Source organism: Zeus faber (assembly GCF_960531495.2).
Source record: "Zeus faber genome assembly, chromosome: 17".
Classification (NCBI taxonomy): domain Eukaryota; kingdom Metazoa; phylum Chordata; class Actinopteri; order Zeiformes; family Zeidae; genus Zeus; species Zeus faber.
In genome coordinates, this window is record NC_137204.1 from 9,832,419 (window position 1) to 9,860,353 (window position 27,935).

General features: G+C 42.3%; 4 protein-coding genes across 7 annotated transcripts; 2 read left to right on the top strand and 2 right to left on the bottom strand.

Moving 5' to 3' along the window:
- Positions 1-279: 279 nt before the first annotated feature.
- On the bottom strand, positions 280-12,978 carry ptpn11a (protein tyrosine phosphatase non-receptor type 11a). Its single transcript, XM_080018165.1, has 16 exons — positions 12,662-12,978; positions 11,841-11,963; positions 8,208-8,402; positions 7,212-7,404; positions 6,911-7,027; positions 6,683-6,796; positions 4,851-4,947; positions 4,657-4,754; positions 4,268-4,426; positions 3,360-3,491; positions 2,280-2,434; positions 2,119-2,186; positions 1,293-1,444; positions 1,071-1,189; positions 474-559; positions 280-384 (listed from the first exon to the last, which is right to left on the bottom strand). The coding sequence occupies exons 1-15, from the start codon at positions 12,673-12,675 to the stop codon at positions 490-492; spliced, it is 1,806 nt and encodes a 601-aa protein (XP_079874291.1). The 5' UTR covers positions 12,676-12,978; the 3' UTR covers positions 280-384; positions 474-489.
- A 2,772-nt stretch (positions 12,979-15,750) lies between these two features.
- tmed2 (transmembrane p24 trafficking protein 2) lies at positions 15,751-19,277 on the top strand. 3 transcript variants are annotated; one of them, XM_080018131.1, is made up of 5 exons: positions 15,751-16,098; positions 16,828-17,020; positions 17,123-17,140; positions 17,479-17,586; positions 17,715-19,277. In XM_080018131.1, the coding sequence occupies exons 1-5, from the start codon at positions 15,919-15,921 to the stop codon at positions 17,837-17,839; spliced, it is 624 nt and encodes a 207-aa protein (XP_079874257.1). In that variant the 5' UTR covers positions 15,751-15,918; the 3' UTR covers positions 17,840-19,277. The 3 variants fall into 3 exon arrangements, with proteins under 3 accessions (XP_079874257.1, XP_079874256.1, XP_079874258.1); XM_080018130.1 differs by having other exon boundaries at positions 16,828-17,140; XM_080018132.1 differs by lacking the exon at positions 17,123-17,140.
- Positions 19,278-19,500: 223 nt separating this feature from the next.
- On the top strand, positions 19,501-24,010 carry ddx55 (DEAD (Asp-Glu-Ala-Asp) box polypeptide 55; the record flags this gene model as incomplete). Its single annotated transcript, XM_080018374.1, has 14 exons — positions 19,501-19,608; positions 19,778-19,828; positions 20,034-20,120; positions 20,209-20,300; positions 20,422-20,484; positions 20,929-21,078; positions 21,252-21,441; positions 21,587-21,669; positions 21,762-21,893; positions 22,004-22,096; positions 22,212-22,326; positions 22,659-22,827; positions 22,942-23,234; positions 23,876-24,010. The coding sequence occupies 14 exons, from the start codon at positions 19,501-19,503 to the stop codon at positions 23,993-23,995; spliced, it is 1,746 nt and encodes a 581-aa protein (XP_079874500.1). The 3' UTR covers positions 23,996-24,010.
- A 15-nt stretch (positions 24,011-24,025) lies between these two features.
- On the bottom strand, positions 24,026-26,955 carry eif2b1 (eukaryotic translation initiation factor 2B, subunit 1 alpha). Of its 2 annotated transcripts, XM_080018376.1 has the most exons (9): positions 26,669-26,955; positions 26,460-26,561; positions 26,222-26,358; positions 26,006-26,122; positions 25,786-25,898; positions 25,633-25,701; positions 25,453-25,528; positions 24,418-24,543; positions 24,026-24,331 (listed from the first exon to the last, which is right to left on the bottom strand). In XM_080018376.1, exons 1-9 carry the CDS (start codon positions 26,679-26,681, stop codon positions 24,176-24,178), a joined length of 909 nt encoding a protein of 302 aa, XP_079874502.1. In that variant the 5' UTR covers positions 26,682-26,955; the 3' UTR covers positions 24,026-24,175. The 2 variants fall into 2 exon arrangements, with proteins under 2 accessions (XP_079874502.1, XP_079874501.1); XM_080018375.1 differs by having other exon boundaries at positions 24,148-24,331; positions 26,006-26,358.
- Between the last annotated feature and the right edge of the window lie 980 nt (positions 26,956-27,935).

Genomic DNA, 27,935 nt, shown 5'->3' on the forward strand with positions numbered 1-27,935 from the left:
TATATATATATATATATATATATATATATATATATATATATATATATATATATATATATATATATATAAAAACAACAACAATTTTCCCTCTGAGGAGAGCGCTTGCTAGTCGCAGCCCTTTGTTAGGACCAGCTTGAGGGAGGCTTTAAAACCATAAACCCAGGCTTTCATCGGGAGTTTGGGCGTGTTAGGCTTCTCCGCATCCGGCTCTTCTGACAATCACAGTGGTTTAGAATACACGTAGAGGGCAAGTGTCCGTGTTGGATGAGCGACGAGCGGAGGGACATCGGGATGGTCTGGTCTGGTCTCTCGCGTTTGCTTTGTCACAATTCTCTATTGTTCCATGTTCCGCGGCATGGTCGAGTCTCAGGCGTCAAGGTGTGGCTGGCGACAGAAATATCGTCACCTACATGTATGGTGGGTTCAGAGTGCGTGAAGAAGGAGCGCGTAAGCGGAAAAACAAGGTCTTTTACCCAGAACCGGTGAATCTCATCTGTAACTCTTCTGCTGCTGCATGAGCCCCACGTTCTCATACACCCTGGAAGTGTCCTCCCTCAACCTGACACACACACACACACACACACACACACACACACACACACACACACACACACACACACACACACACACACACACACACACACACACACACACACACACACACACACACACACACACACACACACGACTTAAGTACTTTAAGCACTACTTTTTAATTTTCAAGCACCTCAAAACAAATCTAAATCAATTTTCAGTGTGATCTTAATTAAAATAATATCTTACTCTCATTGTCTATTATTTATATTAGCATATCTAGTAATAATGTCATTGGCATCTACTATTATAGGTTTATATTTCCAACCATGCTGGATTAAATTCACATTTCCCTCAAATTATCTATGTTGGAAAAAAAAGCGATTTTGGAAGGTTTTTATTACGTTAATTTGAATGACAAAACCAGGGGGAAGATTATATCACAGGTTTTCAATGATCGTGTTCTTTTCCAAGGACTTCTCAAGCACTTCGAGGACCCGGTAAGAACCCTAACTTTGGGAAGTTGGGACACTCACTCTGTGCAGGTGGGAGTGGGGATGGGAGTGCAGGGAGGCAGGGGGCTCTGCTCTCCTCCGGTCAAGTCCGACAACGAGTACTTGATGTTGGTGTACTCGCGCCCTTTGATCTTGCTCTTCTGCAGACACGAGGCGCAAACGGAGAAAATCAGAGACAACTCATGACGGAAGCAACAAACAACAAAAACAAGTTCAAGTTCGGGCGCGGCCAACCACACACACCTGCTCCTCCTCAATGCGTCTCTGCAGCGTTTCGATGTAGTGCTGCACGGCCATGTAGATGAACCTGTACTGGGCCTCGGTCTGCACCATCCCTGAGCGCTGGGAGCGGACCATCTGGATGGTCTTCGGCACGTCGATGTCACAGTCCACCCCTGCGGTGGCGTTAAGTCACACTTTAACACCCGCTCGTCACGGTACAAACAAAGCGGGCGTAGAAAAGGGGGACGAGGGGAATACTACTATACTACTTCATTATGATTTGTTTTGCTTTTGACAGCTATAAATACAAATCTTGGTTTAAAAAAAATGCGTATTGATATAAATACATATTTTCAAAATTAAATGCATATCAATATAAATCAGATTAAAAAAACTCAAGTAACAACTGTTAGAAATGTAGTGGAGTTATAGTACTTATTCATGTACATTCTGAGCCATTTATTATTACTTACTTGTATTTTTTACTGTTTGATTGCTTATTGTAAGCATATATATACCATCATTTAATTTACATTTCTCTGCTGTTACTCTGTACTTTCTTTCCCCACTGAGCTGCTGCAATGCTTGAATTTTTTGACATTTGCTTTGAAAAAATGGAGTAAAAATTGTACCACAAGTCTTTGGAACTGGTAATTAAGATAATTAAGTAAATACTGATACTTAAGAAATGTACTTAAGTATTTCTACTGTTACTTTCAACCACTGCAAATCAATGACTCAATATCAACCAACGGATCTCACTAACCCAATTTTTGGAAATAAATATGAGAAAATCCATCATATTGCTCCATACATATTCTTGTAGTTTGTAGCATCAGGCACGTACCTTTCTCTCTGATCACATCTATAAGGATATCAATCACGATGAAGGTTCCCGTCCGCCCAATCCCAGCGCTGTAGGAGAACAACATTTAACAACGGTTGATATTAACCCATCAACTCTGGAAGTGACGGCAGATTTGTTTGCGCTGGCGTTGACCTGCGTACCTGCAGTGCACCGCTATGGGTCCAGCCTCTAGTATGCTCTCCTGCTTCAGGTTGACCTCCTCCAAGAAGTCCAGCACCCCGCCCGGGTCAGTGGGGACGCCGTGGTCCGGCCAGGCCCTGAAGTGGTACTGCCACACGGTGCGCTCCGTGTTCCCCTGCGTCAAGTCAGGTGGAACAAAAAATGACAACAAACCTGAATGAGTCAAGTCAACCGGATAGAACTTCTAAAGGCCATAAGGCTGTCACAGCCAGAGCTCCCAGGCTTTGAGGCTGGCAAAGTCATTATTATGAGAAGTGTTTTTTAAATGTCTTTTCAAAACATACTTCTACCACAAAGCATTTCCTGTATTTTAATTTTTAATTCATCTAAAAGATTGTCATGCCAATGTCTGGACTCGACATATTTCATTATCTCTTCACGATTATATCTATTGCAAGCTGAGTATAAAAACTATTTGTTTCTATTTTAATTGAATACGAAAACATCACACTATTTGACATAACACAACCAACGCTTCTGACTTGACAGCTCTTTTGTGAAAGTTAGATTAAACATATATTATGTGAATAGTAAAAACATAAATGTTCTTAAAAGACAGACCAGTTGTGGTAATTTAGTAGGGCTACCGCAGTTAGGGCATACACCACCATACACATTACTTGCCCATCAGCGTTTTGAGACAGACAGACAGACAGATCTATCTATCTAATCTATCTATATCTTTATATAATCTTTTTTTAATATATAAATAATTTATTTTTGTGCACCAGCGTTAACGTTAAATCAAATTTAAAAAACATTTAAAAACACTGTCATTTGCATCCCTAATAAGTAGTTAAGGGAGCCAGTTTGTCCATTTGTCTTGCAAGTCAAACTTATAAATTCAGCAATTATTCAAGACTTTAGTGACAAACATCTTATTCAGACCTCAGTCTAAAAGTTGATATACTCTTTCGGAAGTTACATTTATTGATAATTTATTTCCTAATAAGTGACTTATCTTAAGAATTAATAATGGCACAGCACAACCTCAAGGGACCTTCAAGGACTCTAAATTAAGACAAAAAGCCATGTCTCACCTGCCCGACCTTGGACAGCTTCAGTTCTCTCAGGGTGTAGTCGTGCGCCGCTGTCTCTCGGACGTTGCGAACCCGCATCGCCCCGTACTCCTTCAGAGCCGACATGTCCGGCCAGTACTTCACACACTTACTCTGGACAGACACAGCAAACTTGTATGAATGACATTTAAAGACACTTTAGCCAAATGTGATGTGGTTGCTGGTCGAGAGACGACAGATGAGAAGGTAGTTGCAACAAAGACTAGATCTTTCAGAGGATATATAATACATTAAATAAGTTAGTGAGTCATTAACATCATCATAATGTGAGTTTTAATACAGCGGCATATGTATGCCAACTTTTGGTCTTGGTGTATAGGTTTATTATACTTTTCATCTTTCTGCTTCCGTATATTTCATTCATTATTGTATAGAAATTGGATATTTGTTAAATCTGTTGTTTATGGTTATGTTTGGTGTATATTGGCACTTTTTTTTTATTGGGTAAAGATGTTAGGTTTATTGTATATTTTCCAAATGTTCCATATATCACCATCTTCTGCTTTCATATTTTTCTACTGTCTTGTTTCAATATTATTTCGCCTATTGTGATTGTGTGAGCGACTGGGACATTGGAATTTCCCGTCTAGGATGAATAAAGTACATATCTATTACATAAATAACATGGAAACAACCTTGAAAAATAAATTCTGACTTGTTTCCACTCCATCCAGTTTAAGAAGAGACAGATGCAGAAAGGTCAATATAAGTGAAATGAAAAAAAGAAAAAAAAAACAACACAGTAAATGTTGGACTGTTACTGTTTGTTGTTGTTTTCGTAAAAGAGGGGCCCACATTTAGATACACCTTGTACTTGTATCAGGAAATACATTGCACAGTGTATCACGCAGATCATCTGGTGGCCATACCTTTCCCCGCTCAACCTCCTTGGTGGTCATGACGATGACCCGAGAGTTTTCTTGGAACACCATCCTCCAAAAGTCACTGATGGTGTTCTGCAGACAGCCCTGAGTGGCGATGTAGCACTTCTTGAGCTTGGTGCTGTTGCACTTGGACTCCAGCTCCGGCTACGGGCACAGGCGGACACACAATGAAAGGGAATTCCTCTGAGAGACCAGAGAACACAACTGCAAAGTCAAAACAAGAGCCAAATAACAAGACGTACTCCTAGCTGAAGAACGGCTTTGATCACAACTATTGTACAGTGGCGCAGCATCAGAGATGACAGTATGTAAATAAATCATTTGTGGAAAACAGAACATGTGCGGGTGTGTCCTTGAGGTTGAAGTCAGTTTACCATGACGGCAGGTACGACCGTGATGATATTGGCATTGATGTAGTCAGAGCCCAGCTCATTCGTGTCTCCATCGTTCAGCACCACGCGTGTGTGGTCAACTACAAATAGACCAAAAAAAAAAAAAAAAAAAACTTAGAAAGACCTCACATGACAAGTTTGTGTGAAACGCCGCCATGGCAAAGGAAGAGTCTTACACGGAAGGATGTTTTTATATCTGTTCTTGTTTTTGTTCTCCGCTCTCTGGCCCTCTTTGCGACTGTAAAGAAGCTTGCACTCCTGTTGCTGCAAAGTCTGAGGAGAGAAAAATATATATATATATATCAGGATCTACACACACACACACACACACACACACACACACACACACACACACACACACACACACACACACACACACACACACACACACACACACACACACACACACACACACACACACACACACACACACACAGTGTAGCCCTTCCTCTCGTCGTCAAAACAGCTCTGACCCGTTGAGGCATGGACTACACAAGACCTCTGAAGGTGTCCTGTGGTATCTGGCACCAAGACGTTAGCAGAAGATCCTTAAAGTCCTGGAAGTTGTGAGGTGGGGCCCCCATGGATCAGGCTTGTTGTTCCAGTACATCCCACAGATTCTCAATTGGACCCTACCCTAAGAAAATGTGATTCATCAGACCAGGCCACCTTCTTCATGGCAGTTCTGATGCTCAGCTGCCCATTGAAGGGGCTTTTGGCGGTGGACAGGGATCAGCATGGGCACTCTGACTGGTCTGTGAGTACCAGCCCCATACGCAACAAGCTGTGATGCACTATGTGTTCTCACACCTTTCTATCATAGCCAGCATTCAAGCAATTTGTGCCACAGTGTTCTTCTGTTGAATCGTACCAAATGGGCTAGATTTCGCTCCTCATGCGCATTAATGAGCCCATGAACCTGTCAGCGGTAGACCGGCCGTCCTTCCTTGAACCACTTTTCGTAGGGATGCAAATTTAAAGGAATGTCCTTAATCGATAGCTGTTAACCTTGACAAACAATCATCGATTAATTGATGTCAAAAAAAGGTAATGAGGTCACCAGGGGGTGGTGCCATGGTGCGTGGGGACATGCGATGTCGAGCACCTCAGAGATTGTGTGACTTGGTGCGCGACCGTTTCGCGTCATTTAATTTAACTAAATTTCCAAATGGATTAGTTCGAGGCTGAGCTGGTTCGTGCATACAGGAATATTGTCTTTGCGCGAGTTAAATATTTAAATTTTTTGCCGTCCTCTGCAACAGAATGAGCCAGCTGTTACGTAGCAAATCAAGTCTGGTGCAGATAAGACAAAATCTTAATCTATTAAATCCTTATTAGCAATTAATCGATAGTCTATAAATTGTTAACATAATTCCAACCACTGCATACCAGGAACACCCCACAAGACCTGTCGTTTTGGAGATGCTCTTACAGTTTCCTAGCCAACACACTTTGGGCCTTGTCAAGTCATTCAGATCCTTACGCTTGTCCATTCTTCCTGCTTCCAACACATCAACTTCCAGAACTGACTGGTCACTTGCTGCCTCATATATCCCACCCCTTGACAGGTGCCATTGGAACGAGATGAGCAATGTAAACCACCGACAGGTGGAGTGAAAAACATTGCTTATAAGTGGTTATTAGTGATGGTTTGTGGCAGAACAGTGTGTGTACAACAGCTCTGCCACAAATTAGGTTTTATGTTGCCTATAATGTTCAGGGTTTTGTAGGCTGTCATAGAAGGGATGTTAGTTCAATGATATGTTAGCATCGATGTCATAGTTGGTGGCGGTGGCATTATATTCAGGTGTTTCCAATATTCTGCCCCCCTTATCTATGTCAATAGAGAGGACAAAACATTTCAAACACCTCTCAATATAATGTAGTTCAACACCACATTTAAGTGTGACTTCAGTGATAAACATATAATTTAATTTACACATTCCCTACTCTAGGTCAACAAAAACTCGACATTATAAACTTCATAAAAGTAGAATAAATTTCTTACCTCAAATTCTTCCCAAAATCCTTGTTTAACTTTGTCTGTGGCCTCGGCCAATTTGCTCAGCTCCCTCACTCGGCTTTCGATCTCGGCAGCGTTGATGCGCGTTGTGTTCAGGGGCTGTGAAGCACGGGGGGGAGGGGGCAGTGTTACAGCAGAGTTTCAGTCAGATGAGCGGCGCTCACTGTAGCGGCCGTGTAAGAAAGCCTACGCCGTGGAGAGGCGCGGGAGTACCTGTTTGAGCTGAAGCACGGTACCCAGGGTTTCCACCATCGGGTTCTTCTTGTAGTGCTCCACCAAGTCGGTGAGCGAGTCAAACTTCTCCCCTCCCCCGACATCGTACAGGTCATGCTGAACGGCAGATAACGAGCACAACACAGGTTCTTATAGAGCAATCAGAAGAGTTGATATTGATAGCGAAATTAGCAGCATATTTTGAATAAATGATACGACGGGGGTAGTACATTTTCTAGTTCATCTTAACAATATTGGGAACGGGGCCTCATAATTCATAGTACAGTATGATGAGGAGTACCTGACAGCGGATCATGACGTGTGTGACTTTGGGTTTGCCGTCGCTGGTTTCGGTCTTGTCGTCGCCAGTGCGGACGGACAAAACAAAGTCCCCGGGATGGCTCTGGCTCTCTCTCACCAGGAAACTGCCGTTCTTTCCTTTTTCTGTCAGCAGCTTCTCTGCTTCCCTGCCGGACAAGTGTCCATGGAACCATCTGACAGAAGAAATGAAATAGGAAATGATGATCATATCGTAAACTGGCACACACACACACACACACACACACACACACACACACACACACACACACACACACACACACACACACACACACACACACACACACACACACACACACACACACACACACACACACACACACACACACACACACACAATCGCTCAATCTGAAACATTATGGGGCAGTTTCATAATCTAAAATCAGGACTAAACTAATCTTTCTGAGACTTAGATTAATTTAAGATGATTTAGTTCTCAACTAAGAAATCCTAGACTACTGTAAGGTAGGACTAGTCAGCTCCTTCTGTGTGGTCTTGGTGCTGGTCCAAATAATCCATGTTCTCCATTGTCATGGTTGACCTGGAGGCCCACGTCCATTAAACCCACCTCTGGCCAGGTTTAATTTAAGCCTTCACTTACTAGATTAGCTCCAATCTCCAGAGTAGGGCAAGTCTGAGAGTATTTTAAATCACGACTGAGAAAAGGCCATTTCTTGTCCGGCAAACTGCCCAAATATATTGTAGTGACTCCATTGTCTTTCTTAGCTCGCGATGTAAACGACGCCAACATGATACAAGGCATCTGCACACATGCATATACAGTATGTCGCCACCGTAGAAATATCACCAGCACCACCTTAAACAATAACAAATTAAAAAGCTTAAGTCATCTTAGCATACTAGCTACAAATTTGGTTTGTTTGAGAGATCTTTCAATGAAGAAGTCATTCAAACATCAGCGGACCACTCGTGCCGTCCCACAGACCAGGATCATCACCTTTCTGATGTGGGGTCTGCACAGTTGAGTGGATACTTGAGCTCGATAACGTCTCCGTTTTTCTCTTTCAGCTGCCCGTGATGCTCCATGTAATACTGCACCAGTTCTGCCAATGTGGCAAACTTCTCCCCGCCATACAGATCATAGTAGTCCCCCGTGTTCTGTATTTTGATGTGGGTGACGGCTCCATTTCTCCTGCAAAACAAAAGGCACAACAGATAAGTGAAATGACAGTCAGTGGAAGACGAGCTTGAATCATCATCAGTAGTTTGTATTTGAATTGTTTTGTGGACATGGACATAATTCAAATGTGATTATGTGAATGTGATTGCTAGTGATGTTATAAGAATCATGATAAGCATCCAATTCATCATTACCGGGAGAGAAGTCATTCTGAAGGGTTACCCTTTATTTGGAGGAGGAGTAGTAATAAAAAATAAAAACAAAATAAATCCTTTAATTAACCAGGTTTAGTCATTAAGAGAAACGCTCTGCTTAAGGATCCAGGAATATAAAGTGATTGTGTTTGTCAGAATGTAAATAATTTGATCAGTACTAAAACCTAAATCACCTTTAAAGCAACACTATGTATCTTTTCTGCCTTAAAATAACAGCTTCAAAATAATTTTGATGGGACACTGACTTGCAATATCAACCACCTCTTTCGTTCACACCCACCCCCCAAACACCTGTTCTTGCACAATGTAACTTTGGTGTTCTGGTATGAAACCCTGGGAAAAAAAAGAGTGTTATGCTTTACGGCACTACATCACTTTTTGACCTGGTAAAATGTATTTAAAAAAAATAAAAAATAAAAATGTCCAGTTACTCATACAAAATGTAACCGCTCCTTCTCCCGGTAGCAGGCCGTGTCCCTGTAGAGGCTCCGCGTGGCCGTGAACTGAGTGCTCGCTGAAGCGGCGAGGTCCGTGCAAGAGGCGCTGTAAGCTAGGTGTACATTATATCTGCGTTTGTAAAGACTGTTATTCAAACGTGACTGATAAGGTTCAAATTTGTTCAATAAAATATATTTTTTTGTCCGACACCGGACTGAATTTTACGACAGTGGTGTAAAAGAAACTGCAGGAATGCCAAAAGTACCATGGTGCTGCACTGAACACACACACACACACACACACACACACACACACACACACACACACACACACACACACACACACACACACACACACACACACACACACACACACACACACACACACACACACACACACACACACACACTTTACGCTTTGCATAGCCAAGTCCTTAAAAAAAAAAACATGAGGGGAAGGCAGCATGCCACTTCTGCTTGGTGTGACCTTCCATATTGATTAAAATGGCAGCGTATCTGAAGCCTTGCAACTTTCGCGACATAAACGTGTCTCTTCTGCTGTGACCCTATAATCCCCACCCACAATGAACAGAATTCCTCTCGATGAACCTTCATTTCACATAAATGCGTATTGAGCCATCCATTGTTTCACAATGTGCTTTTGTGCTGCATAGGAAGTATTCTGCGACACTTTGGTAGAATTCAGTTTGCAAGCAAAGCCCCCGAGAGGATAAAAGGTGAAATTTAATCAGATTTAAATTTACTGTAAATAACAAAGGCGTTTTTCTTTTTTTGGGGATTTCATCCTGGATAATAGTAAATGATATCCAGCCTTTTCTTAGCATTGCACTGTTTTAAGTCCTCTGAAGTTGTAGTATTTGATCTGTGTCAAATTTCACATCTTCTAAAAACATCAAAATATCATATGGTATCACAAGTTCAGTTTTGGCATTGAGTATGTGGAAAAACTCAGCTGGTTCTGTTTTAGTTGACCCCTCTTTTCTCCAAGCTGACAAAGCTTATGGCCCGTGACTTCAGATTTTGCAAGAAAAAAATAATCAGGGTTTGAATAGAACAATAATTTTTTGGCTTGTTTTTCGTCAGATTGTTGCAGACTAGAGCTCCCCCTTGAGGAAAAACAAAATGCACATAGGAACTTTAAGTCTATTCCATATATTTACAAAACAGATGCATTAAATTCAGATAAAATGAACTAAAGTACCTAAGCTTGAGTTTCTAATAATCTCTGTTTGATCCAGGCTGTAACATAGTTGCTTATAAAACAAACAACTTGCAAGAAATCAACACATGTGCACAAATAACCCCTTCTTGGAAGACCAGAAGGATAAATGCAATTATTGCTGAATTATGAATATTACAGCAATGCCTCTGCCCATTCTAAGTAGAGAGTTATAATTTGGACATATTCTACGTACATTAAATTATTTGAGAAAGCAATGGCAATAATATTTTGCAAGTTATAATTTATATTATGAACAGTGTAGTCAGTCTGTCAAACTTAGTTTCAAAGCTGTCTCACACCAAGTTAGAAAGAGAGCTAAATTATTTTCCAAACATCAAAACCTTGAAGATGTGAACATTGAAGTGCATTCATTGTACAGGTATTCCTCACTTAAGGACCTATCTGTCTAACGACCATTCGGACTTAGGACAAGCTCTCTGACCAGTCGGTATTGTACGCTGCGTACAATACCACAGCGTCTAAGCATCAAGCATCTCATCGCCCATCACCCTTTATGTACAATATATACATCTCATTTCATCCCCGTTCTCAGTCTCAGTCTTGTTCCCGCGGTTTGTCAGTATTTACTACACTGGCGTTCACAATGGCCACGCCCCCTTACCGTGAAAATAACACGGGTCCTCGCTTATCGACCATTTCGCTTAACGACCTGGTCCTAGGAACGGAGCTCGGCCGATGAGTAAGGAGTACCTGTATTAAAAATCACTGTTCAGAAATCTCCCAGAAGCTCTAAATGTGTGAGGCAGTCATGTTAATGACAAATGCATTTGACTAAAATTAGACTAAAAATGTGTTTCATTGACTAACACTCAAATACATTATGTCAACTCAAACCGGGATCATTTTCAGAATAAAGCGAAACTTACACTAGTACTGACGAAGCTTATAGCAAAAATCTCAATCGGCTACTTAAATCAACAATGGCAGGCATCAGAGAAGAGTAGAGGTAATTTCCCTACAGCCTTAATGCTGGAAAAAGACAAGCAGCTAATGTAGATGACAGGGTGTATTGCAAGATGCCACCGACAATATAGCAAATAACAGAGAAGAAGTGGCACATTATCCCAATCACTAACACACGCAATATTTAGGATACTTTGAAACAGGACAAGGAAAAGGCTTGAACCCTGATATCATTATACCAATGATTAAAATTAGACTTGTGCTCTATCGGTTAATATTCCACTAGCTGCCAGCTACGAGGCAGTCCGTTGTAAGTCAGTTGTGTTTTTTAATAAACATACAAATCGTATGATGTCACCTCTGTTCTTACTGAATGAAGGTTATGCCTATAATTCTGGCAACTGTCCTTGCTATAAATGTTTTTGGAAAAAAAAGTTTCTAAATATAACCGTCTTCCTTGCTTCTGATTTTAAGCAAGAAAGTCGACACATTCCACAACTTTGGCAGCTTCGGTCCAACATATTTTATGGCTTTCTGGTCGTCCGATTTTTTCCATTTCCCTATTCCCAAATCAGGAATCGCAGCAAAGCGCAGAGAAGTCCCGCACTTGGAAGCGCCTTCCCCAACTCACCGTACAGAGAGGGTAAAGTCTCCGGGGTTGCTCTTGCTGGGTCGGGCCAGGAAGCTGCCGTCCACCCCACGGGTCAACAGGAGGTTCTCAGCCTCCACGCCAGTGATGTTGGGGTGGAACCACCTGACGGAAGGGACGTAAAAGTCAACCCGCGGCGGTGGACACGCACCGCAATTCGAATAAAAGGGTGCCGGCGCCGCACGCACTGCGCATGTGCAACCAAATTAACTATGTCGGGGGGGGGGACGGGGACAAAAAAAAACAAAAAACTGTCTCCCGGGGTTTTTAACTGCACTGGCGTGAGATGAAAACACTCAAGTAAAAACAAAAACAACAACAAACAAAAACAAACAACAACAACAACAACAACAAAAAAGGTTTTGAAAAGGGTGCTTTGTGTTGTGAGCAGCAAATAACAATAACATCCCCCCCCCCAGCACAGCCATGCCAACAGTGCACTTTAGAGTGTGTGTGTGTGTGTGTGTGTGTGTGTGTGTACAGGCCTAAAGCAGCGCAACGCTACTCTTAACTTTACGCGCTTCTGACGCGTGATTTGCGCCGTGTAGCATTAGCCCGGACTCCATTAAGGTCAGCTGTGGCGCGTTGACGAAACGTTTTCACACGGGGCTCAAAGTTTGCCGGTGGACATCACGCTGATGTGGTACTTCGTTAGCTTCGCGTATGCCGCCGCCGCACCCCCCGCACCCCCCGCCCGGCTAAACACAACATCCACCCGTCAGCACTTTTCGAAACGACCCGTGGAGTCTCCGGGGGAGCGGCGCTTGTTAATTAGCTGAGACATTGTTTTCCAGTCCCCTTACCTCCGAGATGTCATTTTTCTTCTTCTTCTTCTTCTTCTTCTTCTTCTTCTTCTTCTTCCGCTCCCCACTTCCTCGCTGGGAGTTGTGAAGCCCCGGCTAGCTGGCTAGGATCTCCCGACTATTCGCCTTTTCTAACGCACAGCGGCGCGCCTCATCGGCCCACGCCCAGGAAAAGCCCGTGCGCCGAAACCCCGGCCAAGCGCTCGGAAACGTCCAATAACGTTCGCCGCGAAAAGTCTCTAGGCCGCGGCCCCGGAGACTTCCAGAGCGAGTCGATAATTGGACGTCACCAAACATGCGACACAAGACGGGGTTGGCGTGATTTATCACCCCGGGGCCGCCCGGTCTGCCGGAGCCCCTCCTCTGGAGCGGAACAGGGGGCTCTGCGACCGGCGGGCTCAGCGGAGCGAAATAAACGGGCACGGCGCTTCCTCCCCCGCACATGCGCGCTACGGGCACGTTCTTTATGGACAGCTTCGTGGTGCGTTCAAGCGGGTGCTCGGGGGTGGGAGACCGGGGCTCCCGAGTGAGCTGTTCGAAGTTGCAAACAACACAGCCCGGTGCGAAGATGCCTTTACAGCGGCCAATTTGAAGGGATAACCTTTCAGTGCCCTGCGAAATGAAAGCGTCTTTAACCCAGATTTCGAATTATCTCTTGCGCAGCCGGCACACTGGAGGTTAACAGGCTTAACATTACAATATCAAAAGCCTCAAAGACATATTTGCATCAATATTATCTTCTTGAAATAAATTGTACATATTTTATACCGTTTTGGGACAAGTTCCATGTCAGGATTTTAGACAAAACCCTATGGATAGGTGCACCTCTCCTACTATGATTCCTCCTCAATCTGCCCCTCAATCGCATCAGCAGATGTTTTTTTGTTTTTTTTTGCTGATATACTGTACATTTGTTTGTTTATAAATTGCATTTTGGAGTTCTATGGAATAAATCCATTCAATAAATACAATATTTTCCAAAGCAACAGAACTGAAACGTCATCACACCTCCATTCTCTGCTGTCACAGGTCGAGGCTTAGTGCACATCTCTGTGTCAACTTGGTGGTTGCCTCTGAATTCTACTCTTAATGGGGTTGGACACTGGACAGCAGTCTTACATACACTCTTACAAAGTCCTCCGGAATCCTTTGTTAATGATTGGACATTTAGTAAAGTGTCCATTGAGTTGGACAGAGGGTAGTTATTCTTAACACATAGTCATGAGCAAATTCTTGAAGAAAGACTTCATTTATCAAGTGAGCATTCTATTTTTTTTCCACAGCATTGACAAGAAAATATAATATACAATATAGTAAAGAAATAAGCTCTCTAACTCTATTAGTACTGCTTTGTTCGCATACAATGTTTATCTGGCTGTGACTGGGACATACAGTTGGTTTGATACTGTGACAAATGTACTAATTTTAAGTTGCTTTGGACAAAGGCGCCTTCTAAATGACATATTGTAATGTAATGTAAAGTAAATAATAAATCATGAGTTGGCCGTAATGAAAAACAGTGTCTCTATATCACTAGACCCTTTAAAAGAACAATCCCCTATGATCTTTGGCAAATAATGCAATAAATTGTTGTTTTTTTGGTGTCTAATATCAACTCGACTATAGTTAACAAAATATATAACAACAACAACAACAACAACAACAACAATCATAATTACAGCATAACCATAACAATAATAAATATAGCTGCAGGCAGCAATACGTCCAGGTTAGACCGCCCTTCGTTAAAGTTCAATCGAACAAGTGTGCTTTGGTTCTCTGTTTCGGTGTGTTTAGTGACTGCAGAAGTTCATTTGTTCCGGCCTGGTTACAATTGTGGGTGCGCTTCCTATGGCGCAACTAACGGTGGCTATCATTCTGAAGTAGAGCTGCATGATTATGGCTCCAATGAAAACCACTATTATTTTAGTCAACATTGTGAGCATGATCTTTTATCACGACTATTAAATCCATTTCTGAGAGCAGAATTATTTTATGGCACTTTGTAAATCAACAGAAAACTGCCTTCACAATAATAACGTATTTTATAAACCTATAGATAAATAAACTTAGGTGGTCTAACTGACTTCAATTAGAGTAAAATAAGAGATAAATTGCGTGTAGTGAGCTACAAATAAAGATCGTTTCTTCTTCTTCTTCTTCTACATCAAAACCACAAAAAGAATGAAAAAAATTCAAAACACATACACAATAAATACATGTTCCTTGTATTACGTAATCGCTTATGAATTATCATAATTATTGTTTGTGACCAATCGCTAGACTGCAATGCTGTCATGTGACCTTGCAGCGACGCGCACAAAATACAGTTCTTTACTTAATAATCCCACCATAATGGACAGGTCTGGACCAAACTCGGCACGACTGCATGTCGGAACTGCCCTGAAAACACATTTTATTCATCACGTCTGTGAGTGCGGGGGATCTAGGCCACCCATTGACTACTGACGTCGGTTGTTCATGAACAAAAGCAATAGGGCTTGTATCCATTTACATTTACATTTACATTTACATTTACATTTAGCAGACGCTTTTATCCAAAGCGACTTACAAGGGAGAATAACATTCAGCTACATTGCGACAGAGATTAGTGTAATACCACAGCAATAATAATCACAACGCTAATAATACTAATACTATAATAATAATAATAAGAATAATAATAATAATAATAATTAAAAAAATAAATAATAATAGTAATAAGAATAAGAATAATAAGAAGAATAAAATAAAAATAATAATAATAATAATAATATAACTGAATTAAATCAACATTTAATTGATTTACATTCTCTTTGAAAGACCAACCATGTAAGTAATAGCAATTTAAAGGCATGCCTCTGTGACATATTGCATCTGTCAGGAAATGGAGAGAGTTGGAAGAAGACTTAAAGACTTAAACCTCCAGTTGTAGTTGACTTGCATTCGCCTTGAATTGGACCGTAAACGGCGACTGACAGTGCGCCTGTTCGTTCCGACGCGGCCCCCGACAAAGCGCTCTTGCTCAGTTTGGCCCTCGCCGCTTGTCGTTTAACCCTTACGTGGCAATCACACGGCCAGTGCGCTATTGCTGGCGAAGACCGCTCTCCTGCAAAGCGCAGCCCGGTCACAGTTTAGCTTTCGGGGAACGCTGTCACTGCACGTCATACTATAATAATAGACATATAAATATACTCAATAAAGTCAAGCCGTCGACACAGAAGGTTGGCGTCGCCCGCCCGTGGTAAAGTCGAGACATGTTCACTTTGTCGGAGCTCGTCGTCCTCCTGGCCGCCCTGTGTGCCACTGCGTCCGGCTACTTCGTTAGCATAGACGCCCATGCCGAGGAGTGCTTCTACGAGCGGGTCAACTCCGGGACCAAGATGGGGCTCATGTTTGAGGTGGCCGAAGGAGGCTTCCTGGACATCGACGTCGAGGTGAGACCACTGGCGAACTCGTCTCACTTGATTCCCCGGCGAACTTCGGCGGCGTTAGAAGGCCCGTCGTCTGGTGCGGAACCGCCTGAGATATCTGTGCCGCTAGCCTAACGACCGGCTGTTATGGATTCTGTTTTTAATTTTGTGAATAAACTTGTGTGTTCGCTTGTGTTTTGTTTTTTTTTCCCCCTCTCTGAGGAATCGACAAACTTCTTTATTGTCAGAAACTGTCTTTGATCAAAGTAGTGTAATTCATTTTGAGTTCACGGATCAGGAAATACCATACTTAGGCTTGTCGCTAACCGATGCTAACATTAGCCACAATTGTACGATGTCCAGATTTCTTAAGTCACATTTAAAATCAAGAATAGTTATTCTGAAGATTAAGTATATCTGACCTGGTCCTCTTGGTCCATTTTCTGTTCGTAAGAATTATATTTGATCGTGTTTTTATTTTGTAACATACATGCATATGGTACTTGTAACATGTATATGCACAAATCCGATATTCTATATATGCATACATGCACAACTTGCTGCTTTACATTTAGAGATGTTGTTAGAAGTGTATTGCTTAATTGTAGGTTATTGTTTATTGCCAATTTTTACTTTACTGTGATCACCTATTTTTTGTGATGAGAAGCAAAGAATATATAGTCACCTCTGTATTACCATATGTTAATTGTTCTATCCTCTTGATGTGACATACTGTCATTGTTTCACTTGCAGATAACTGGGCCTGATGGAAAGCAGATCTATAAAGGAGACAGAGAGTCGAGCGGAAAGTACTCGGTGGCAGCACACATGGACGGAATCTACAAGTTCTGCTTCAGCAACAAGATGTCCACCATGACACCCAAGATCGTCATGTTCACCATAGATATCGGAGAGGCCCCCAAAGGCCAAGACATGGAGACGGAAGGTAGGGAGAGAAATGTTATACTCTATGTTTTGTTTTATTTGCCTTCTTTCTTTGCCTTTCTATTGCTTCACCTTATTTGGGCCACTCTCTTCGACTTTATAGGTGGTGACAGCTGGGATGGTAGGGCCCAGAGCAGGCTACCCCTGACACTTGTGAAATAGACTTATTGTTGCGTGATGCACTGCACAGAGCTTTATCTAACCGGCGTCTCCGCAGTGTAAACTAATACCGCGTGCTATATTTATTTCTTTGGAAGCACTTATGTTGATTTTGAATTGAATGGTTGGATGAAACAATGGTCAAGTTTCCCCATTGATGGGCCATTTATGTTCAATAAAGCATGGGATTGTAAATGTAGAAATGTAAATGCATGTCACTCTAAGATAAGATTTGGATGTGCATGGTTGTCCTGTGAGAACTGAATTGTTTAGTGAATGGTGGTGTTGTTTTTACTTCAGCCCACCAAAACAAGCTCGAGGAGATGATCAATGAGTTGGCGGTCGCAATGACCGCTGTCAAACACGAGCAGGAGTACATGGAGGTCCGCGAGAGGATACACAGAGCAAGTGAGTTTCCAGTCTCAAAGGAGTGTGTGCGTGCGTGCGTGCGTGCGTGCGTGTGTGTTTTTTAATTGTCTGTTTCTTATTTAAAAAAAGATATATCCTAAATCCGCTTGCTTATTCTCTTCCTCTAGTCAATGACAACACAAACAGCAGAGTGGTGCTCTGGTCGTTCTTCGAAGCCCTCGTCCTTGTTGCCATGACACTGGGACAGATTTACTACCTGAAGAGGTTCTTCGAAGTGCGGCGGGTGGTGTAGCCTGTCTCGAGGCTCTTCTGTGTGCTCTACCATCCCTGACACCAAGACAGGAGGGAGACTGACCGTTTCCAGTCAAAACTAAATACAATGGTTCCTCGATTACTTTCTCTTTTATCCGGTGGGTTCCATCTTTGTTAATGCCGTTATGATGGTTGTATGCATTTTGAACTGTAGGCCAAAATATTCCTGGATTTATGTCAGTGGTGTCAACAGCGTCTTTCCTCCTTTGACTGAATGGTTCTTTTCGTTTAATCCGTACATTGATTACTAGCTTATAGAGTACATGCTTTTGCAGTCCTGTGCAAATGACTGTCAGATCATACATTTGAAAAATTGGACATGGAAGTGTACCCTATTTCCCTTTAAAATGCATATTGACACACATAAGTCAGGAATTGTCACAGAATGTTTTCCCTGTTAACCAGTCAATGGAGCTTTTTTATGATAAATACTGCAAAACAATGTATTGGTTCAAGGCCTGGGATGCCAGGGGGTTTTATGAATGGTGTCAGTTTGAATATTTCTTGAGTCTTTTTTTTTTTTTTTTTCTCCTTCCCTCTTCCCTGTTTCCTGTTCAGCATATTCTGAACATCAACAACAAATGACATGGGGAGATCCTCTAAATATCCGAGGAACTTTCATTTCAGTGGGGCCTATAGCTCAGCATCAAGCATTTATTATTGAATAATTTGCCAGCCAGGAAATGCTTATCTTTAGTCAACAGTCAATACAGTTTAGCAACACCCTTAAATTTATGAATGATAACATCTTAGTTCTTCACTCCACTTATCGGCAACTATTTGAGGTCTATAAGAAATGTTAGTATAGGGCTGGAATTGAAACCGCACTACGCAGGTTGTGGTTCTGATGCTCAGGCAGATAACAAGATGTTACCTGGTAATTGATGCTGGGCGTGGGGAATCTGAAATTAATCACTGGTGGCGTGCTTTAGAGGCTTCGACTTTGAAGAAATTGTAATTTTGTTTGGTTTAATTTTAAGTTATAAAGTTGTGAGCAGTTTTGTACTATTGTTTTCAAGAGCATATCCATTTTGGTGCAACATTTCGACCTTTAGATGCTATTGAATTTAATATCCTTTTTTTTTTTGTTTTTTTTCTTCTTCACAAGTTACAGAATTGTATCGTAGGCTTTTCTTATACAGGCAGCAGGCGATTGCACCACCTTAAAATGTATCTTTTTCAGAATGCCCCAATTTTGTACATCGTCATTTCCGGTGAACTCTAGCAGGTAAACCTGCTGTATTCTATACACTGTCTCCCTTTGTGTGATATAAATCAGAATAACTAAGTAATGACTCTACAAATGTAGGTTTGTCTGTGGAAAAAAAATACCCCAGGTTTTGTAATAAATCCAAAATTCTGTCAAATTATTTTTGCTTGTTTCAAAATATGAAATAAAGTGAAAATTACAAAAAAAAAAAGGGCCACGTACTCATGAAATCTCTGTACATTTTCATTGTTATGTAAATGTAACAATATACGATAAATATGGTGTCTTCATTCGGTATCGTATAATATAAATATTATGTGAAATACATATTATATATTTATAACGTTCCGTGCTTGCTCCTGTTTCGACCCGGACAATAAACATTGCTGCACCGGAAGAGAAAGCGGCGTGCGCATAGCTCCGTTTCCAGCATGGACAACGTAACAGAAGGGAGATGGGATAGTTTACCAGTTAAACTAAATGAAAATATTTTACAAACGCTCGATGACTTGAAATTTACCCACATGACCCCGGTGCAGGTAAGGTTACCCACAGTCAATACATTTGCAGTGTGTACTCTGGAACCTTTAACGTTCACCACGGTCCCATAGTCGCGAACTTGTTAGCTTACTCTTAACTTGTTAGCTTACTCTTAACTTGTTAGCTTACTCTTAACTTGTTAGCTTACTCTTAACTTTCTCCCCGCAGTCTGCGTGTATCCCGCTGTTTATGCGCAACAAAGACGTGGCTGCAGAGGCGGTAAGTGGAACCACGCAATGACATCTCCTTTTTGGTCCGTTAGTCGCCGCAACAAGTTAGATCACACGACCTCAGATATCCACAACATCCGGTCGTCAGTTCGGGATTCAGTTTTCCGTGTGATTGTTTATTTCATGCGGTTTCTATTCCAAAATATGCTTCCCGCTCTGTTTAAATGTTGGTTTTTTTTAAACAATTATTCCAGGTGACTGGCAGTGGGAAGACACTTGCCTTTGTAATTCCTATAATTGAAATCCTGCTGAAAAGAGAAGAAAAACTAAAGAAAATGCAGGTATGGATGAAAAAGTGTGTGTGTGATTTAATTATCATTTATGCATTTAATTATTTTGGTTATCACCTATGAATCTTAATTCTCGCAGGTGGGTGCTCTAGTGGTTACTCCCACCAGAGAATTGGCTCTTCAGATCAGTGAAGTGATGGGGCTGTTCATCCTTAAGTTTCCCCAATTTCGGTAGGCGGCGTGTCCCAGCAGGCAAACTGAATTTGAAATGGAGTTGAAATTATGGAAGAATTTCAGCTTTTATCACTTCATTTGTGTTTCGTTTTAACTCTTGACTCCTACTTTTTGGCAGGCAAATTTTGCTGATCGGTGGTAGTAATCCCATTGAAGATGTGGAGAAGTTCAAGGAGCATGGGTACATATTACCTCACTCAATTCCAAAATATATAGACATTTTTTCCTTTATGAAAATTTGGAACAGTGGGGAAGTTGCTTCTTTTATTAAAATAAAACGGGTAGTCTCAAGCTTTGTCAGTAAACTTTTTAAACAATATAACCCTTAAAAGGGGATTGAGGCACTATTTTCCCAAAGCCTTTATCCACATTAGGCAGGATGTTATTATTTTTTCAAGATTTATGTTTAAAAATGTACACACCCTGATGTGGCTGATGTTCAGAAATGGTTATAACATTGATTTAAAACAATAATAAAAGTAAAACAAATCTCTAATGACTTTTATTTAAAAAAAATCCTTACATGCAAGACAAGTCGGCCTGGTCGCAATTGCAAATTTTTTGTGGTTAAAATTTTTCCTGCATCTACATTAATAGCACATGCAACTACATTTCCTCACGTCAGGGCCAACATTGTGATTGCGACGCCGGGCCGCTTAGAGGACATGTTCAGGAGGAAGGCAGATGGTCTGGACCTAGCCAGCTCAGTCAAGAGCCTCGATGTCCTGGTTCTTGATGAGGCGGACAGATTGTTAGACATGGGTTTCGTGGCCAGGTAAAAAACACTGGTGAAGCGATGAGCAGTTTATTACTTATATTTTGTGACTATGTATTATAGTAATATTTTACCGTGTTTTCATTTTGAAATTCAGATACTTGATTTAAATTTTTATTTTGTCCCCAAATGAGTATGCTCCTCCAGTAACACAGGCTTTTCTCTGTGTTTAGTCTAAACGCTATCTTGGGCTACCTGCCCAAGCAGAGGAGAACAGGCCTGTTCTCTGCCACTCAGACCCAGGAGCTGGAGAAGCTGGTGCGGGCCGGCCTCAGGAACCCAGTTCGCATCACGGTCAAGGAGAAGGGGGTGGCTGCTACCACCGTCCAGAAAACCCCTGCTAGGCTCTGCAACTACTACACTGTGAGTGGAAACAAGTCCAAGGCAACCGTGAATTTCCGTCAAAAACCCACTTTCCAGTTTGAAGGCTGGAAGAATGTAATAATAATAATATGCACCACGCACCAGTAGCCTTTTGATTTTAAAATAACCTTTTAGTTTCCTTTAGATTTGCAGAACAGAGGATAAGTTCAACAACCTCGTGGCATTTCTAAGACAGCACAAACACGAGAAGCAGCTGGTGTTCTTCAGGTATGCTTTATATGGAAACTTCACGACGGGCAGGCATTCACTTCTTCAGAGTATTCACTGCTTCGCCTTGCCTTTTGTCGTCTCGCTTTCAGCACGTGTGCCTGTGTTGAATATTTTGGCCGCGCCTTGGAGACCCTGGTCAAAAACGTTGCCGTCCACTGCATCCACGGCAAAATGAAAAACAAGCGCAACAAGATCTTCGCGGAATTCCGAGACCTCAAAAGGTCAGCCACAACGCATATAACCCTTGTTATCAGAAGTGGAGTGATTGTTCATTTTGTATTGTTTATTATTTTTTAACTTGGCACTGCCTTTGTGCGGTTCCGTCCCACAGCGGGATCCTGGTGTGCACTGATGTCATGGCCAGAGGTATCGATATCCCCGACGTCAACTGGGTGCTACAGTATGACCCCCCGAGTAGCGCCAGGTAAGGGAGCGTAAAGTTAGGTGAATCACCGATATGAACTACATAAACAAGACTTGACAATAACCAAAAGCAACCATGAAAAAGTCTTGATTTTCTTTCCCTGACCTTGTCCTAGTGCGTTCGTACATCGCTGTGGACGTACGGCTCGCATCGGCAATCAGGGCAACGCCCTCGTCTTCCTGTTGCCAATGGAAGAATCCTATGTGAATTTCTTGTCCATCAACCAGAAAGTGAGTTTAACTGCTTTCGTGTCGCTTTCGAGCTCCATGGACTTTCTGTATATCTTCGATACATTTGTGATTTTAATACGCCCTTTAATACCACCGCAAGAACACCCACCCAAGGAAATGCTCAATTCATGTATTTTATTTTATTTATTTTCTATTGTTGGGAGGTTTGCTCCCCCATTAGTTTATGTCCCCTTTTATTACAATTCCAGACGTTCCATTGTGCTTGAGAATAACACACATTGACATTTTTCAAAGCTATGGTTGGATCCCTGTGTTTAGGGTACTTGTATATTTTTAGTTTCTTACAACATGAATGGCTTTTCATCCCTCAGTGTCCGCTCCAGAAGATGGGCCCAGTCAAGGATGTCGTGGACATCCTGCCCAAGGTGAAAGTCATGGCTCTGGCAGATCGGGCAATGTTTGACAGAGGCATGAGAGCATTTGTCTCCTGCGTCCAAGCCTATGTCAAACACGAATGCAGTCTTATCTTCAGAGTAAAAGGTCAACACTGCCTCACTTTTTTAAAATTAATTTATTTATTTTTCCCCAAGCGCAGTAAACAAAAAAATATATTTAAAATATCATTGTGCGGTTTTATTGCTTTTCATTATCCAGATCTGGACTTTGTTTCTCTGGCCCGCGGTTTCGCCCTCCTCCGTATGCCCAAGATGCCTGAGCTCAGGGGCAAAACGTTTCCCGACTTTAACGGGACGACGGTGGATACAGACACAATCCGCTACAAGGACAAGAACCGAGAGAAACAGAGGCAGAAGCTGTTGGCCCAACTGAAGGAGCGAGGCGAGACGCCATCTTTTAAGAAAAGCTTTGAGAAGAACAAAGCCTGGTCCAAACAGAAGAGCAAAAAGGACCGCAGGAGAAAGAATGCCGCCAAAAGGAAGCTTGATGAGGTACCCTGGTAGTGTTTCCCAACCTTTTTGTTCTGCCGAGGCACCACTGGAATAATTCCTCGGCACACCACTATCCTGTTAAGCACTAAAAATGTCAGCAACCTGTAGAACTGTTTGGCCATTAGGCCAAATATTATGGCCTAATGCACAACTGGCAACTGATTTGTTCGTAGCGAACAAAATGACTCTTAAACCAGGAGCCACTCCCGAGTAGGTGAGCAAATTCAACTTTAATTCAGGAACTGAAAATAACTCACATTCATCATAAGTCCTCTGTGAATTCAACAAATTGAATCAAATGAGCAAAGAGTCGGAAAACCAGTGACTCTTTTTAACTGGGTGACACGCCCGGAAGAGACTCAAAAAAAAAAGTCTAACCTTTCATGGGGAACAGAGTTGGTCTACTGGGTGGAACTCACAAATATGAAGTAGCGCAGCCTTGCCATTTTGATCTTGTGATTACCAACACAGTGATTACCAATATTTATTTTAAGTGTTATTTTCACAGCAAACCTAGTGAGCTCTCACGGTGGTTGGACAAACACCACTGTCCTAATGCTATACATTATTTCCTGAGACCTTAGCAGAACCCCCTGGTCTTCAAGAAATTGTTTAAATGTCTTTCCTCACATTTTGTGCAGGGTTCTGATGTAGAAGAGGAGGACATGAAGGAGCTGCTAGAAGATACCAGGCTGCTGAAGAAACTGAAGAAAGGAAGGATCACTAAGGATGATTTTGACAAACAGTTGACCGGAGAATAGGGGAGGGGGGGGGGGGGGAGTCAGGAAATATTTTCTATCCCTAAAAGACAGGGGATACTACCCTTCAATTTATACCTTCCAACATTTTAAATATACTGTAAAGTGTCTACTCAGAAAGGCTGTACCTGTATTACAGTAAATGTACACATTTTAACTTCTCATTTATTTATTTGAAGCCATTTATAAATAGAGTTTGATTAGTTCATCGCTGACAGCAGACGGGGTGAGAACGCCCAGGTCGGTGAAAAGTAAAGTGATGAGGGAAGGAGGTGTGTAATCTATCATAGGATGTTCCTCGGACAGGTTCTGCACGGTCTTTAGGGTGTCGGCCTTGTACTGTTGGACAAACGACAAGACAAAGAGAGGGGAAGGTAAAAATCTAACCAAATCATCGCAAACATTACACCAAGCCACGGACATACCTTAAATTTGTCGGGTACGTCCTGCTGATTGAGTGGATAGAGCCGGACAAACTTGAAACTCTCCGCCACAACGTAGAATGGCTTGTTGTGGGCTTTAGAACACACCGCCATCTGGTAGGTACCGATCTACACCAGCAGAGAAAAATGTTTAAGGCGGTGTTTAAACCTGTTTTTTTGTTTTCTGCCAGGGAACACTTTTTTTTTTTTTTTTTACCCTGTTAACCCATGAACAACATCAGAAACAATGATTGAACTGATTATTATGGCTCGCTAATATTTAGTGATAACGTTTCGTTCGTAGTGAACGGCAGTCAGAGGTTACACCGGCAAAGAGTTAAACTGACTCAGGCTTAAAATAACTACTGAGGACTTAATTGAAGTTGAAGCAAGGCCCAATTACTATTAAATGTAACTTATTTACTCCACTTCCACCAAAATAAATTATTGACAGAATTGAATAGTTCTTCTGAGTATTCCACATTCACACCTCTGTGCCAAACCTACTGTTATACTCTTGCTCACCATGTGTTACACCAACTGAATCAAATGAACAAAGAGAATCGGAAAAATGAGTGACTTCAAGAGCTGAATCTCAAAAATACGTCGAGCCTTTCGTCACTCGTAAATAGTTCTGACTTTCAGTGTGAAATTTGTTCTGATGAACACAGAGCTGCTATTCTGGCTGGAACTGACAACTTACATGCCTTCTCACATCCTTGAAATTTTCATCTTGCAACATTCAAGCTAATTTCCATTATTTTACTTTTAAGTGGAATTTGAAATGTGCTCACAGCACAAAACACAGATTTAGGGTTTGCGCTCGCTGATGCAGTCCACCTGACCCTGCTTTGTGCGTGTGGCCAAGTTCAAGGGATTATTTGTCACAAACATATACATACGGTCATACATATACGCAGTGAAATGTCATGACACACGGTGATTACCCACAATAAGCTGTAAAAATACTAAAATGTGCGTAATCGACACGAGGTAAATGTGCTGCTTTGCCAATACTATAAAATTAAAATAACGAGCCTTGTTGATGATCCCTCCGCTTTCCACGACCCCCTCTGCACCGACAATCACCAGGTCAACCTTCTCCAAGACGTAGCTGTTACGACATCAAAACAGTTTCCATAAATACAATTTAATTATCAAAGCATTTAGAACTTGTTTTCATCGAAAACTAAATATATATACACGCAGTATAATCACCCCACAGCTGCATCTAGGACGACAGTCACTGGAACGTTGAGTTTTCCCAGGGCTTTTGCCATCTGTTCCCTGAAAAAAGGCGTGTCCCTTATGAGAATGTCACGATATGGAGCACAACATTTAATTTGGTCTCATTTGATTTATAATGCTCACCCTGCTGTATCGGGTCGAGACTCCGTCACGTACACTGAGAAGCGTTTCTTTTCAGCGGCGGCTTTCTCCAGCACCCTGAGGACCACTCTAGAGTATGAGTGAGTTAGGATTTTCTGAAAGGGGAACGCAAATATTTACTTGACCGACCAAATTAAAATGAAATATGGAGAAGGGATTGAATATGTAACTTTTGACCGTAGATGACCGTCAATTTACTCACCGCGCCATCTTTTATAAAGGTGTGGCAGAGCTTGGCCACCTTGTTTCTGGACGACGAGATTTTCTCCAGAAACATTTCTCCTCGCTCCTCCATCACTTTCTTACAGCGGGACAGATCCTGGGACAGACCGACATGGAAGTGAAGCGCATGTAAAAAAGATGTTCTGGCTCTGCGACCCAGACACGTGTTTTTGTGCGTGTTTTTTCTCCGGGAGACCTCGTGTTCCAGATAGGTGAGACTGATGAAGCGCAGGAAGAGTTCCCCCGCCGAGGACACGGCCACGGAAGAGTCCTCCCCGGTCAGGCAGTCCGTGGCCCAGGTCAGACTCTCCCTCAGCCCCTGGATGGTCTCCCCTGCAAAAACAGGGAAAAGGGACGAGTCAGTGATACAGGACGTACTGTACGATCCAGCCCAGATCAAGAGGACACATCGGATTCTTATATCAGACACGTACCTTTGTCTCTTTTGAGGAACTCCAGCAGTGTGCGGATGGCAGCCACCGCCGACGCCATGTCTGGATCCTTCCTCATCTGGGTCCTGAAGTACTCCACAAGCTCTGTCAAAAGGTCCAGATTGAACAACTTGGGCTCAGAACCTGGGTTGTTGTGAACAAGGTAGATAGCTTGACATTTAACAACGGCGCTAGGAGACAAAGCCACTCACCCTCTTCGTTCATCTCGATTTAACAACAAAGAGAGCGACGTGTTCTCAGTAAATCTGCTAGTGTCAAACCAGTCCCTAGCAATCTGCGCTGTGGTGACACATGCGTACGACGCGACTGTCTTCTTCCAAATAAAACAGCGGAATTGTTCAATTTTCAACTATCACCACCGAAAAAAGGTAAGCGCCCGATAAATGTGGAGGGTTTGAAGCCACAATAAACTGTTAAATGGCGTATATACGTTGTTATGATCACTTTCAGATCAGACGAGAGCCAGAAGGGATGCCTCCTGTCGGGCGCGTAGTGATGACGTAAAGACGTCGTGTTTGGAAAATACGTCAGATTTTCGCATAAAAATAAAATGCTTCGAAAATAATAATAATAATAACAATAATAATAATAATAATAATATAATCAATAATAACAATAATAATAATAATATCATCAATAATAATAATAACAACAATAAAATCTGTAACTTTACAAACAAATGAAGTCTACATCGTGATCAAACAATTAATTAGAAACAAAATAATTACATATTAATATAGAAAACATTTCTCAAAAAAAAAAAATCCATAAAAGTGCAATTCGGTTCATATTTTATGTGCGAGATGTGTGCCCTGGCTTATTCAACATCAGAATCAGTGGTCCCGTCCTGCTTCAAGAGGTCCACCGTCGTTCCTGTCCCGAAGATCGCCTCTCCAACCTGCCTGAATGACTACCGTCGGGTGGCCCTCACCTCGGTGGTCATGAAGTGTTTCGAGAGGCTGATTAAGGATTACATCTGCGCCTCCCTCCCCCGCACCTTGGACCCGTTGCAGTTCGCGTACCAGCAGAACAGATCCACGGATGACGCGGTCTCCCAGGTACTGCACACCACGCTCACGCACCTGGATGGCCGGAAGGGGGCCTATGTGAGAATGCTGTTCAACGATTATAGTTCAGCTTTCAATACCACAGTCCCCACCAGACTGACTGTCAAGCTGCAGGAGCTTGGACTGAACACTCTGCTGTCTGCCTGGATCCTGGACTTCCCCTCAGCCCGGCCCCTGGTGGTTAGGGTGGGGAAGCACATGTCCAGCTCTCTCACCCTGAACACAGGATCCCCCCAGGGCTGCGTCCTCAGCCCCCTACTGTACTCCCTGTACACACATGACTGTGTGGCCAGGTCCAGCTCCAACACCATCATCAAGTTTGCTGACGACAACGTTGTCGTGGGCCTGATCACCGACGGCAGTGAGAAGGCCTACCACGAGGAGGTGGCTG

What these genes read in the sequence shown, in the direction of transcription:
- ptpn11a (XM_080018165.1), bottom strand. An exon ending in CGGTCGTACCTGCCGTCATG is followed by an intron (nt 4,427 to 4,656) that starts GTAAACTGACTT and finishes CTGTGCCCGTAG; the next exon opens with CCGGAGCTGGAGTCCAAGTG. An exon ending in CCCACTCCCACCTGCACAGA is followed by an intron (nt 560 to 1,070) that starts GTGAGTGTCCCA and finishes TGTGTGTGTCAG; the next exon opens with GTTGAGGGAGGACACTTCCA.
- tmed2 (XM_080018130.1), top strand. Translation starts at nt 15,919, where the DNA reads ATGTTCACTTTGTCGGAGCTCGTCGTCCTCCTGGCCGCCCTGTGTGCC. An exon ending in TCCTGGACATCGACGTCGAG is followed by an intron (nt 16,099 to 16,827) that starts GTGAGACCACTG and finishes TTTCACTTGCAG; the next exon opens with ATAACTGGGCCTGATGGAAA. An exon ending in CGAGAGGATACACAGAGCAA is followed by an intron (nt 17,587 to 17,714) that starts GTGAGTTTCCAG and finishes CTCTTCCTCTAG; the next exon opens with TCAATGACAACACAAACAGC.
- eif2b1 (XM_080018375.1), bottom strand. An exon ending in CCTTTATAAAAGATGGCGCG is followed by an intron (nt 25,899 to 26,005) that starts GTGAGTAAATTG and finishes TTCCCCTTTCAG; the next exon opens with AAAATCCTAACTCACTCATA. An exon ending in ACGTACCCGACAAATTTAAG is followed by an intron (nt 24,332 to 24,417) that starts GTATGTCCGTGG and finishes TTTGTCCAACAG; the next exon opens with TACAAGGCCGACACCCTAAA.